General features: G+C 42.7%; 1 protein-coding gene across 1 annotated transcript; it reads right to left on the bottom strand.

The window, feature by feature from the left end:
• Positions 1-266: 266 nt before the first annotated feature.
• On the bottom strand, positions 267-1,211 carry LOC100657255 (olfactory receptor 2Z1-like). Its single transcript, XM_003413288.4, has one exon. The coding sequence runs from the start codon at positions 1,209-1,211 to the stop codon at positions 267-269; it is 945 nt and encodes a 314-aa protein (XP_003413336.4).
• Positions 1,212-14,077: the final 12,866 nt, after the last annotated feature.

Genomic DNA, 14,077 nt, shown 5'->3' with positions numbered 1-14,077 from the left:
TGCTTTTTTTTTTTTTTATTCTTGCAGTAAAAAAACCCAAAAATCCCTTTTGTTTAAAATTGAAAATAAAAGCCCTCTTCTTGTTTAAGTGATTGGGATCACTAATGTTTTCTATAAATCTAAAAGAAAAATATTGAGTCTAGGAGGAATGAGGGAGTTGGCTGGATGGTAAGTCTTGGACCAGATGAACTGCAAATGAGTACTTTTGAGACAGGTCTCAGATGTAATGGGGAGTCCCTGGGACAGCCCAGCACCTCCTTCTGAGGTCATCTCTTTGGCTTGAAGCCAGCTTTGCCAAGGACCTTGACCAAAGCCATTTGTACTTCTCGGTTCCTCAAGCTGTAGATGAGGGGGTTGAGTGTGGGCGTGATGAGACTGTAGAAAAGAGAGACCATGTTGTCCTGATGTGGGCTGTGGTACGTGCCTGGCACCATATACATGAACACGGCCGCCCCATAAAAAAGCCCGACCATAGTGATGTGCGAAGAGCAGGTGGTAAAGGCCTTGTGTCTGGCCTCTGCTGAGGGCATGCGGAGAATGACCCCCAACACATGGCCATAGGAGGTGGCAATGAGCGACATGGGCAGTAGCAAGATCAGCACCCCTGAGACAGAGAGCACCAACTCATAGGCAGAGGTGTCTTCACAGGAGAGTTTCAGCAGGGCAGGTAGTTCACAGAAAAAGTGGTCCACAGTGTGGGAGGCACAGAAGGGGAAGTGTAAGGTAATAGAGGTCTGGATGGTGGCAACAAGCACACCTGACAGCCAGGAGGTGCCCACCATGAACAAGCACACCTGGCGTCTCATTAGCACAGGGTAATGCAGGGGGTGGCACACAGCAACATAGCGGTCATAGGACATGAGGCACAGCAGGACACCCTCGGAGACTCCTATCAGCATTAGGAAGAACAGCTGAGCTGCACAACCCCCAAAGGATATGGATCCTTCTCTCTGCAGGAAGTTGGCCACCATCTTGGGGATGGTGACTAGGGGAAAACCAATGTCCAACAGGGAGAGTTGGCTGAGCAGAAAGTACATGGGCATGTGGAGCCGGGAGTCCATGCGGATCAAGAAGATCAGGATGGTGTTACCCAGCAGGCCCGTGGTGAACATGAAGGCCACGAGGGAAAAGAGGAGAAAGTGTGGCCTTGAGTGGCTGAAGATCCCCACAAGAATGAAGTCTAAGGTTATTGACTGATTTGCTTTCCTCATTTTCCAGGAGGCAACATTCATCTGCAGGAAGAATGGGACTTTTGGTGAGGAGTCTCGGTGGGGATGATAAATGAGTTTCATCTCATATACTGTCATGGGTTGGATTGTGTCCTCTCCCTACCAAATATTTTGTAAATCCTAACCCCAGTGGAGGAGACCCTGGTGGCATAGTGGTAAAGTGCTACAGCTGGTAACCAAAAGGTTGGAAGTTTGAATCCGCCAGCCATTCCTTGGAAACTCTATGGGGCAGTTCTACTCTGTCCTATAGGGTTGCTATGAGCCGGAATCCACTCGATGGCAGTAGTTTTGGTTTTGGATGTAATCTCATTTGGGAATAGGGTTTTCTTTGTTATGTTAACCAGGCCATATCAGTGTAAGGTGTGTTGTAAGCCAACTACTTTTCATATCTAAAAAGAGCAGATAAGACAAGAATTAGGGAAGCACAAATGGAGAAATATTGCTGTCATGTGGAGATCACCAAGAGAACTGAGTCTTCCTCAGAAGCTGAAAGAGACGATTTTCCACCAGAGTGGACAGAGAAAGCCTTCTCCTAGAGCCAGTGCCCTGAATTCAGACTTCTAGCCTCCTGAACTGTGAGAAAACAAATTTATGTTTATTTAAGATGCCTACTTGTGGTATTTCTGTTATAGCTGGTGTAGGGAACTAAGACACAAGCCAGCTGCATTGTTTGGTCATGGCTGCCTGCAGTTTTGAGAAGAATGACGAGCCACTTCCAGGCCAGTAGGAAAAAACGCCACGATTGATTTATTATGTCTGCTGTGGTCAAGAGATAGGGAGTAACACCAGGATGCCCTGTTTTTGTCATTTCTGAGTTCAGGTCTTGCCTTTACCCTCCACACAAGCACTATCCATCAAAACATGTAGTTAACCTGTCTGTCCCCAAGCTACAGAGCACAAGGTGGCCCTAGTGGAATGTTGGAATATGCCTCACCCAGACTCCCTGAGGCCAATACAATTGCCATGAGTCAGAGTCAACTCAATAGCAGCTATCTGTCCGTCCGTCCATCCGTCCGTCCATCTGTCCACCCACCTATCCTACCTACCTATCTTTTTATTTATCTAATCTATTTTTTTTTATCTATCTGAATTACTGACCATCCTGATGTACCATCATATGAAGGGCCAAATATTCACATATTCATTCAATGAAAAACTAATCGAGCTCTTCCTATGTGTTAGTCCCTGCAGGAGGCATAAGAGACACAGTGGTGGAAAAGACAGACAAATCCATGCGTTCATGAGGCTCACAGTTTCATCAGAGAGAGAGATAACAAACAAGGGGACAAATAAACCAGATACTTTGTAATAAAAATAAATGTAAAAAACAAAACAAAACAAAAACAGAAAAATAGGGCAATCTTATAAAAAGGTACTAATACAAATACCTTTGGATGATGTGGTTGAGGGAAGCCTCTCTGGACAGGTGAGAGCTGCCCTCAAAATATCTGGGACTGTTATGAGCAGAGGAGATCTAATTATCTCATTCTACCTATGGGTGGAAATTGGACAGGCCAGTTATGATTCCATCTAACAAAGAATTCTCTAATAATGACCTTGACCCCAAAATGGAATGGACAGCTTTATGACTAAAAACCCAAAAACCTCAAAACTGTTGCCCTCTTGTCTATTCCAAATCATGGTGATCCCATGTATTACAGAGAACAGCTCCATAGGGTTTTCTTGACTGTAATCTTAACAGAAGCTGTTCACCAGGTCTTTCTTCCATGGTGCTGCTATGTTGGTTCGAACCACTAACCTTTAGATTAGCAGCTGAGGGAAAACTTTGTGCGACCCAGGGACCTGCTTATGAATAGTGTCTGTGTTTTTCAATCAATAATGTGTGGGATGGAAATACACATATGCCTTAGGATTGCTTTCACTTGATGGGAGAGACGAGTAGGTAAGCAACCACTTTCGGACATGGTGTGAGGATTGGGTGAGGGTGGGGTGGTGTGCAATGCCCAACTCTGCCTAGGGAGTCTAGAGTCTGGCTTTGAAGAAGGGGATACCTTTTGAGCCTTGTTTTGAAAGTGAGGTAGGGTTGTTTTCTGGGCAGATAGAGAAAGGAAGGTCATTTCAAAGAGGAAGACTATCATGTGTGGATTGTTTAGCATATGGTTAAGAGAATGCACTCTGGGCTCAGATAGAACAGGATATGAGTGCCAACTCAGCTGCAGTCTAGCCTTGTGACCTTGGGCAAGTTATTTAACCTTTCTGGGACTCACTTTCCCCATCTGTAACAAAAAAACCCCAGTTGCCATCAAGTCAATTCTGAGTCATGGCGACCCCACGTGTGTCAGAGTAGAACTGTGTGCCATGGGGTTTTCAATGGCTGGTTTTTCAGAAGTAGATCACCAGGCTTTTCTTCTGAGGTGTTTCTTGGTGGACTCGAAATTCCAACCTTTTGGTTAGCAGCTAGTGTGTTAACTGTTTGCACCACCCAATGGGGATAAATAACACTTTTCTTGCAGGACTTGCTATAAGGATTAAATGAGATAATGAATAAAAGAGTTTAACTTACTGACAGCCATATGGTAATGGCTCAATCTAAATTCACAGCTGCTATCCTGTTCAGCAAGAGAAAGATGTGGCAGTCTGCTTCCAGAAAGATTCATAGCCTTGGAAACCCTATGGGGCAGTTCCACTCTGTCCTACAGAGCTGCTATGAGTCAGAATTGACTAGATGGCAGTGCGTTTGTTTTTTTTTGGGGTGGAGGTTTATGCATATGATAAAGGAAATGCAAGCATTAGAACAGTTCGGCTGGGTGGCTTCTATAATCCCTTCCAGTAGCGGGACAATGCATGCCCAGTGCTTAGTCCAGTGTCTGGCCCATATTAGGTAAGACTGCTCAATGTATGTTAGAGCTTTTTGTTGACCTTATTCAACATTGTAACTCTAGTCCAGTTCCATAGGCAAAAGGAGTCACTTCAAACTCATTCTAATTCACACTCTCCCGAAATGACAGTTCCCTTGTTCTTATTCTAATTCAGTAGTTCTCAACCGTGGGGGGGGTGGTGATTTTTGCCTCCACTAGGGGAGCACCTGGGTGGCACTTGACTACTAGCTGAAAGCTAGGCTGTTCAAACTGATCCAGAGGCACCTCGGAAGACAGGCTTGGAGATCTGCTTCCAAGAGGTTAGAGTCTTGAAAACCCTGTGGAGCAGTTCTACTCTATACACATGGGGTCACCAGGAGTTGGGACAGACTCCACAGCAACTAACAACAACAGGGAACACTTGGAAACATCTGGGAACATGTGTGGTTGCCATGACTGTGGGCATCGCTGCTATTGGCATTGAGGGAGTGGAGACCAAGGATGCTGCTCAAAACCCTACAGTGCACAGGACAGGTTCCCATAGCAAAGAATGACCCAGCCCAAATGTTGTTAGTGCCAAGGTGAAGAAACACTTCAAATGAAACCCATCAGCCCTTCAATAGGCCCCTGGAGCCCTCTAGGGTCTGTTGATTTGGGTTTTCAGCAGAGATGAGCTTCAAGTTGTATGAGCGCTTAGAGATTTCTCTATGAGATGGAATTTCCAATTATGCTTTAAAATAAAGATTAATAAGACCAGTCCCAGCTTAAACCCCTGGAGAATTGCACTGTTTCCACCTCTCTGTACAGAGAAGGGTTTCTTCCTGAATCCTTCTCCTTTGGGGCTAACGCATAGCCAAACAGTCCTTGTGCATCTTGTGAAAATATTTTCAAATGGGCCACAAACTTGATTCTTCTCTTTTCACACGTTTCCCCCCATAAGGAGAAGGAAAGGAAGCTGATTCTCATTAAGCGTTTACTATGTATCAGGCTGTAGGTGGGTGGTGCAAATGATTTGTACTCAGCTACTAACTGAAGAAGTACAACCAGAATGCTCCTTAGAAGCAAGATGGCAAGACTACTTCTTACATACTTTGGTCATATTGTCAGGAAGAATCAGTCCCTGGAGAAGAACATCATGCTTGGTAAAGCAGAAGGTCAGCGAAAAAGAGGAAGACCCTCAATGAGATGGATTGACACAGTGGCTACAAAAATGGGCTTAAGCATAGCAATGATTGTGAGGATGGCGCAGAACTAGGTAGTATTTTGTTCTGTTGTATATAGGGTCACTGCAAGTCAGAACCGACTCGATGTCACCTAACAACAACAACACTAACTGAAAGGTTGATAGTTTGAATTTACCCAGTGGCACTGTGAAAGAAAAGCCTGGTGATGTACTCCCCAAAATAATCAGCCACTGAAAACCCTACAGAGCACAGTTCTACTCTGACACACGTGAGGTTGCCATGAGTCAGAACTGACTCAATAGCAATGTTCTTTTTTTTTTTTTTTCTATGTATTGGCGCTATGCTAAGGTTACAGATGGGATGATGGGTGTCAGCTGATGGATTTCTTAGCCTCAGCACTATTGGCATTTGGGCTAGATAATGCAAAGTAATTTGCAGGCTTCTTTTTTTTTTTTTAAACTTAATCTTCACCAGTAGATGTTGTTATGGAGTCCCTGCATGGTGCCAATTGTTAAGCAGTTGACTAGTAGCTAAAAGGTTGGTGATTTGAACCCACCCAGAGGTGCCTTGGAAGAAGAGCTTGGTGATCTGCTTTCAAAAGGTCACAGCCTTGAAAACCCTATGGAGCAGTTCTACTCTGCACACACGGAGTCGCCATGAGTTGGAATGAACTCAGTGGCAACTAACAACAACACCAGATGTTATTATCTGTATTGTGAGGGAACAGAGACCCAAAAAATGCAATAACTCACCCAACATCACCCAGTAGACTAGTGTTAGAACCCATGTTTAAGCAACAGCTGATGTCATACCAGAGTTCCTGCTTCTGCCTCTCCATCCCATGTTTCCCCACCAGTGCTGTAATGGATTGTTTAGGATCCACTTCCCCAAATAAACCCCGACTTTCTGCCCCAGTCACATTATGCTTATTTCTACTGTTTGATGATTAGCTTTCTGCCTGTCTGGGTGCAGAAACCGCATTTACCAACCCGCGGTACATGGTTCCATTTATCAGAAAATTCTCTAAGAATGACCAAAAAACCAAAACCAAACCCATTGCCATTGAGTCAGTTCCAACTCATGGTGACCTCATGTTACAGAGTAGAACTGAGCTCCATAGGGTTCTATTGGCTGTAAGAAGTAGATTACCAGGCCTTTCTTTGAATGGTCTTGCTGGGTGGGTTCAAGTCATCAACCTTTAGGTTAGTAGTCAAGCACAAACAGTTTGTGCCGCCCTGGGACTGCCTAAGAATGACATAAACCCCAAAATGGGATGCACGGCTTCAGGAGTTACTGTTTGACTTTTTCAATCAATGATGCGTGGGCTAGAAAAACAACAACCATTAGCATTGCCCTCACAGGTCTTAAAGTTTGTTGGAGGATGCAAGTAGAAAATCGAATCATTTCTGTCCTTGTCCTGGAGATCCCCTGGTCACTCGCCTGGCTCTATTGTGATGGTCCTTTGTGATGATTGGTAAGCTGATTGATCAATGGCTCCCCAGTCTCCACCTTGAGGAGAGGCCGTGCAAGTCTGCTTGGTGGTTGACCTACAAGAATTATCAACTGGTCTGGAATAGGATGAATTCAATACTCTGTCCCTGGTATATGGGATCCACAGCCTCTGAGGAACATCTGGGATATCTTCCAATGTCTTCTCGGTAAAACCCCGCTTCCTTCCCGCAACACACTCAACCCTGTGCTTCCCTGACCTCAACTTCCCTTCTAGGGTTACCAGGTGGTCTCTCTGCTAACGACGCTTCTACAATGATAAGCCCAGTTCACGGAGTATACCATACCATAACAGCTCCGAGTCAGGGCGACTCCATGTTTGTCAGAGTAGAACTGTGCTCCATAAGGTTTTCAATGGCCAGGTTTTCAGGAGTGGATCCTTTTCCTTCCAGAGTTACCAGGTGGTCCCTCTGCTAATGATGCATCTGCATGAATCAACCACCCCCCACCCCCAGCTTTTGGAATCTCCTGCAAGCAGCCTCTCCAATAGGATTGTGACCTCTTATGCCATGGTTTGCCTTGGGTTTTGGATACACTCTTTCTTTCCTTCCACCAAACCTATCTTCCCCAGCTAAGAAGGCAGAACGCCAGGGACAAGTATTAGCTCAGGCTAAACCTAGGTGAAATGTCTTCTATTTCTAAATCAGCTCCTTTGCAAATTAAGATGAAGAGTCCCTCCCAAAATCCTTAAGTTGACTTTTTAAACCCTCCTTTTTCATGTTGTACTGGCTGCTTCCAACATTTAAGACCTGATGCTCTTTGCTGAAAATGAGAGAGAAGAGAAGCTACATCGAGGTTAGTGGACTCCCTATTGACAAGAAAACCTTCACAACATCTTTCGTCTGTGATGGTGCAGGGATAAGCCCTTTCTCTGGGGCTGGAATCCATCAGGGTGCAGGGCATCCCTCAGGGTCTCACAAAAATGTTTTAATTTCTCTTAAATTTATTAGAAAAAAGATAAATACACCCAGCCTGGATTATATTTGTGTTATACCAATAGAATTTTTAATTTTTTTTTTTTTGAGGAAGGGGCCCATGGAGGCAAAAGTGACTGTAGCCCATGAAAGTCGCACTGTGACCCTGCCTTTCCCTGTCTTTGTTGGTTTAGTAATCATTATAATGACTTACTTGAGAGGCCTGGTGGTGAAGTGGTTAAGAGCTTGACTGCTAAGCAAAAGGTTGGCAGTTCAAGCCCACCAGCTGCTCCTTGGAAATGCAATGAGGCAGTTCTGCCCTGTCCTACAAGGTTGCTATGAGTTGAAATCAACTTGACGACAATGGGTTTGGCTTTTTGGCTTTGAGAGCTCAGTTCACAGAGCTACACCATACCACACCAATTGCTGTTGAGTTGACTTAACTCATGGCAACCCCGCGTGTAGAACTGTGCTCTACAGGGTTTTCAATGGCTGTGATCTTTCAGGAGCAGATCACCAGGCCTTTCTTCCGAAGTGTCCCTGGGCAGACTCGAACCTTCTGATGTTTTGATGAGCAGCTGAGACAGTTTGCTCTTTCCATCACCCAGAGACTCTGTTTACAGATCACTTCGCCTTTTATGATCTACCTGGCCCTCATCCCCTATCATACAGCACTAGGTCCATAGCAAGTATGCAATATAGATTTGTTGAATGAATAAAATCTGCAAGGAAAATACTGGGTTTGATGATGTATTTCAAATCACAAAGGGGTGAACTGGCAGATCTGGGAGCTGACCCCCTGCAGACTGGCCCTAAGTCATAGGCTCCCTCTACTCTGTCCATCGAACTGAGGTCCAGCTCTTTCTGTCCTGGGCCTTGAAATGAACCCGATTTAATCCCTGAAACCTGTTTTTGGGTGTATTTTAGATTGTCCCTGAAAGGGGAGCTGAAGGTGTCTAGGGCTGTGTCAGGAAGTATTTCTAGGTCCCAACCTCTCAGCAATGGTCAAGGGCTCCAGAAACTTCTGGAGAAGTTCAAGTATGGACATTAAAATGGATGATGTCTCCTGGTTCATGGCAGTGCTGAGCAACTGAGATTAAACAAATGGCCAGGGCCTGCGTGCAAGTTGGGAAAGATGAAGAGTCGTGCACATCTCTCTTTCCTTTCATGTACCAGTATGATTATTAAAAAAAAAAAAAAAAGCAAAACCAGCTGCTCCTTAGGTCCCTGAGTAGTGTAAGAGTTTGCACTCGACTACTACCTAAAGGTTGGCAGTTTGAACCCACCCAGTGGCTCTGTTGAAGAAGGGCCTAAGTGATCTGCTTCTGTAAAGATTACAGCCAAGAAAGCCCTGTGGATCAGTTCTACTCTATAATGCATGCGGTCACCATGAGTCAGGCGCTGATTTGATGGCTAAACAACAACGACTAACCTAAAGGTTGGTGGTTCAAACCCACCCAGCAACACCACAGGAAAAAGACCTGGTGAACTACTTCTGTAAAGATTATAGCCAAGAAAACCCTATGGAACAGCTCTACTCTGTAACACAAGGGATTGCCATGAGTTGAAATCGACTCAACCACAAAGAGTTTAGTTTTGGTTTTAGCAACAATTTGGGTTCTTTCTTGCCATTAATATCTCCTCTCTAATCATGGCTAGGCTCTAGGAAGCCCTGCAGCATGGGGTTCTAGGCTTTCACTCCTGCTTTCTAGGGTCCAAGAGACCATCCCACCCGCCCCACCCCCTCCACCGACCCCTACATGTACTTCAATTCTCCTTACCCTGGGATGACCTTCTGATAAAACCTCCCTGGAACCCAGCAGTTTTGGTTAATGAATCTTGCCTTGGTCCATGGGGTGCCCAACAAAATCATCTGAGGATTGAGGACTGAGGCTCTGAGGGCGATATTGCATCAGAAAGCTTCTTTTTGTCTCCCCTTTTGCCAAAGAGAAAATTAACAGCTGAGGGAGCTGGAGCCCATGAGACTTGGATTATCCCAAGAGGAGAATGGAAACATTTTCATCTCTCAATTCCACGAAGACAGGAAGTACTGTGGTGGGTAATTGAACTTTCCGGAGAATCTAAATCCAAACGTCCATATCAGGCAATTCAAAAGTCTTGATTTGTCCTCTTGGGGAGGAGGGATTTTGGAGATTTATATATTTATATAAAAAATATATATATTTATATATAAACATATGTAGCATGAAGACGCATGTACCCACACGCACACACATATGCACACAGATGACATTTTATCTCCATACGATTTCTTCATAATGAAATAATGAAGCTGCAATGCTGGCAGAATAGCCAGGAAACAGTTGTTAGGTGCCGTTGAGTAGATTCGAACCCAGAGAGATCATATACGACAGAGTAGAACTGCCCCATAGGGTTTCTTGGCTGTAACAGTTATGGGAGGAGATTGCCAGGTCTTTCTCCTGTGGAGCCTCTGGGTGGGTACGAACCATCAGCCTTTCAGTTAGCAGCCAAGTGCTTAACCATCTGCACTGCTAGGGTTCCTTCAGGAAATACTACAGCGTCCTTGTCCTATCTATTCCAGAGTAATTCTCTTCTCTAATCTGTTTTTTTTTTTTTTGGAGATAAAAGAAATTTTTTTTTAATTATTTTTATTGTACCTTAGATAAAGGTTTATAGAACAAACTAGTTTCTCATTAAACAGTTAGTATACATATTGTTTTATAACACTGGTTAACCACCCCACGACATGTCAACACTTTCCCTTCTCAACCTTAGGTTCCCTATTACCAGCTTTCCTGTCCCCTGCTGCCTTCTAGTCCTTGCCCCTTGGCTGGTGTGCCCTTTTAGTCTCGTTTTGTTTTATGGGTCTGCTTAATCTTTGGCTGAAGGGTGAACCTCAGGAGTGACTTCATTACTGAGCTGATAGGGTGTCCAGGGGCCATATTCTCAGGGTTTTTCCAGTCTCTGTCAGGCCAGCAATCTGGTCTTTCTTTTAGAGTTAGAATTTTGTTCTATATTTTTCTCCAGCTCTGTTCAGGACCTTCTTGTGATTCCTGTCAGAGCAGTCAGTGGTGGTAGCCAGGTAATATCTAGTTGTACTAGACTCAGTCTGGTGAAGGCCGTGGTAGATGTGATCCATTAGTCCTTTGGACTAATCTTTCCCTTGTGTCTTTAGTTTTCTTCATTCTTCCTTGCTCCCTAAGGGGTGAGACCAGTGGAGTGACTTAGATGGCTGCTCACAGGCTTTTAAGACCCAGATGCTACTCACCAAAGTAGAATGTAAAACATCTTCTTTATAAGCTATATTATGCCAGTTGAGCTAGATGTTCCCCGAGACCACGGTCCCCACAGCCTTTGGCCCAGAAATTCGTTCCCTCAGGGAATTTGGATGTATCTATGGAGCTTCCATGACCTTGCCTTGTACAAGTTGTGCTGGCTTCCCCAGTACTGTGTACTGTCTTACCCTTCACCAAAGTTACCACTTATCTATTGTATATTTAGTGTTTTTCCATCCCCATCCCTCCCCTCCCTCGTAATCATCAAAGATGGTTTCTTTTTGTGTAGAAAACCTCTTCATGAGTTTTTACAGTATCGGTCTCATACAATATTTGTCCTTTTGTGACTGACTTATTTCATTCAGCATAATGCTCTCTGGATTCATCCATGTTATGATACGCTTCACAGATTCATCATTGTTCTTTATCGTTGCATAATATTCCACTGAGTGTATGTACCACAGTTTGTTTATCCATTCATCTGTTGATGTGCATCTAGGTTGTTTCCAACTTTTTGCTATTGTGAACAATGCTGCAGTGAACGTGGGTGAGGAAGTGCCATATCGTCTTTGCCTGAATTCAGTATCAGGGTTATGCTGGCTTCATAGAATGAATTCAGAAGTATCGCTTCCTTTTCTATATTCTCAAATAGTTTGAGCAGTACTGGCAGAAGCTCTTCTCTGAATGCTTGGTAGAATTCTCCAGTGAAGCCATCTGGGCCACGGATTTTTTTTTGTTGGGAGTCCTTTTTATTACCTTTTCAATCTCTTCTCTTGTATGGGTCTGCTCGGATTTTCAACATCATTTTGTGTGACTTTGGGTAGGTAGTGTGTTTCTAGAATTTGTCTTTTCCTCTAGGTTTTCAAATTTGTTGGAGTATATTTTTTCTTAATACTCTGTTATGATTCTTTTTATTTCAGCTGGATCTGCTGTAATATTCCCCATTTCATTTCTTATTTTGGTTATTTGTATCCTCTCTTGTTTTTCCTTTGTCCGTTTGGCCAGTAGTTTCTCAATTTTGTTGATTCTTTCCAAGAACCACTTTTGGTTTTGTAGATTCTTTCTATCGTTTTTCTATTCTCTATTTCATTTATTTCTGCTCTGATCTTTATTGTTTCCTTTCTTCTGGTGGCTGTGGGCTTCTTTTGCTGTTCTCTATTTGTTCAAGTTGTGTAGCTAAAGTTTTGATTTGTCCCTTTCTTATTTTTTGATGTGTGCATCTATTGCTATAAATTGACCTCTGAGGACTGCTTTTGTTGTGTCCCAAAGTTTTTGGTATGGTGAGTTTTCATTCTTATTTGATTCTAGGGTTTTTTTTTTTTTTATTCCATCTCTGATTTCTTCTGTTACCTAGTGGTTTTTAAGCAGGGTGTTATTCAGTTTCCATCTAATAGATTTTTTTTCCTTTCTCTTCCTGTTGTTAATTTCTACTTTGATGGCATTGTGGTCAGAGAATATACTTTGTATAATTTCAGTGTTTTGGATTTTGTTGAGGGTTTTCCTGTGGCCTAAGATGTGGTCTATTCTGGAGAACTTTTCACCTGCATTGGAAAAGAATGTGTACTTTGCAGGTGTTGGGTGGAGTGTTCTACATGTATCTATGAGGTCAAGTTGGTGGATTGTGCCCTTCAGCTCTTCTGTATCTTTGTTGAGTTTCTCTCCAGACGTTCTGTCCTTTCCTGAGAGTGGTATGTTGAAGTCTCCTATGATTATTGTGGAACTGTTGATTTCTTTTTTCAGCCTGTTAGAGTTTGTATTTTGGAGGCCTGTCATTTGGTGCACATATGTTTCTTATGGCTAAGTCTTCATGATGGATCATCTCTTTAATCGTTATATAGTGCCCTTCTTTGTCTTTTATGGTGAATTTTGTTTTAAAGTCTATTTTATCTGAAATTAGTATTGCCACTCCTGCTCTTTTTTGGCAGCTATTTGCTTGATGTATTTTTTTTCCATCCTTTGATTTTTAAAATAAATTTACATATTTGTTTTTAAGGTGTGTCTCTTGTAGATAGCATATGGATGAATCCTGTTTTTTTTTTTTAAATCCATTTTGTCACTCTCTGTCTCTTTATGGGAGCATTTAGGCCATTTTCGTTCAGTGTAATTATTGAATGGTGTGAATTTATTCCTGTGCTGAACTTTTGTTTGTGGATTTCTTTTTCGTTTCTTTTTTTTTTTTTGTAGATTTTGTTTTTATGTTTTTCTTCTTTATTTTGATAAGTTGGTTTGTTAACTTTCTTTGTGATTACCTTGAAATTTATCCTTATCTTCCTAGTTTTGAACCAGTCTATTATTACTTGGCATTGCCTTGCCTTCCACACCATTAGAAAGCTCTATATCTACACTGTTTATTCCCTCTTTTATTGTTCTGACATTGTTGTTATTACAGGTTAACCTCTCTGGTTCCTTGTTGTAATTCTTTGGGTTTTAGATAGTCCTTGAGAGTTCATTTCCTAGGTTGGTATCTCGCTGGTACAATCTTGTGTCCTAGATTCAGGCTGTGGTCTGATGTTGTTTGTTCTCATTCCAAAGGAGTTCCTTTAATAATTCTTGTAAGTTTGGTTTGGTTTTTATATATTCTCTTAATTTCTGTTTATCTGGAAATATCCTAATTTCACCATCCTATTTGAATGAGAATTTTGCAGGACATATTATTCTTGGTGGACAATTTTTTTCTTTCAAGCTTTTGTATATATCGTCCCATTGCCGTCTTGCCTGCATGGTTTCTGCTGAATAATCAGAATTTAGTTTTAGTGTTTCTCCTCCGTATGTGACTTTTTGTTTTCTCGAGCTGCTCTCAGGATTTTTTCTTTGTCTTTGGTTTTAGTGAGTGTGATTATGATATGCCTTGGTGATTTTCTTTTGGAGTCTATCCTATATGGGGTTTGTTGAGGTTCTTGGATGGTCAGCTTTTCATCTTTCGTGATATTTGGGAAGTTTTCTCTCAGCAATTCTTAAATGATCTGCTCTGTGTTTTCCGTTTTCTCCACCCATTCTGGAACTCCGATCACTCACAAACTTTTACTTTTGATTGTATCCCACATAATTCTCAGGGTTTCTTTTTTCTGATTTTTCCTCAAACAGAATTGTATTCAAGTGTTTGTCTTCCATTTTGCTGATGCTGTATTCCATCATTTCAAACCTGCTCCTCAGCCCTTCTATGAC

The sequence above is a fragment of the Loxodonta africana genome, chromosome 3, assembly GCF_030014295.1.
Source record: "Loxodonta africana isolate mLoxAfr1 chromosome 3, mLoxAfr1.hap2, whole genome shotgun sequence".
In the NCBI taxonomy this organism is placed as follows: Eukaryota; Metazoa; Chordata; class Mammalia; order Proboscidea; family Elephantidae; genus Loxodonta; species Loxodonta africana.
This window is presented reverse-complemented; position numbering and strand designations above follow the sequence as displayed.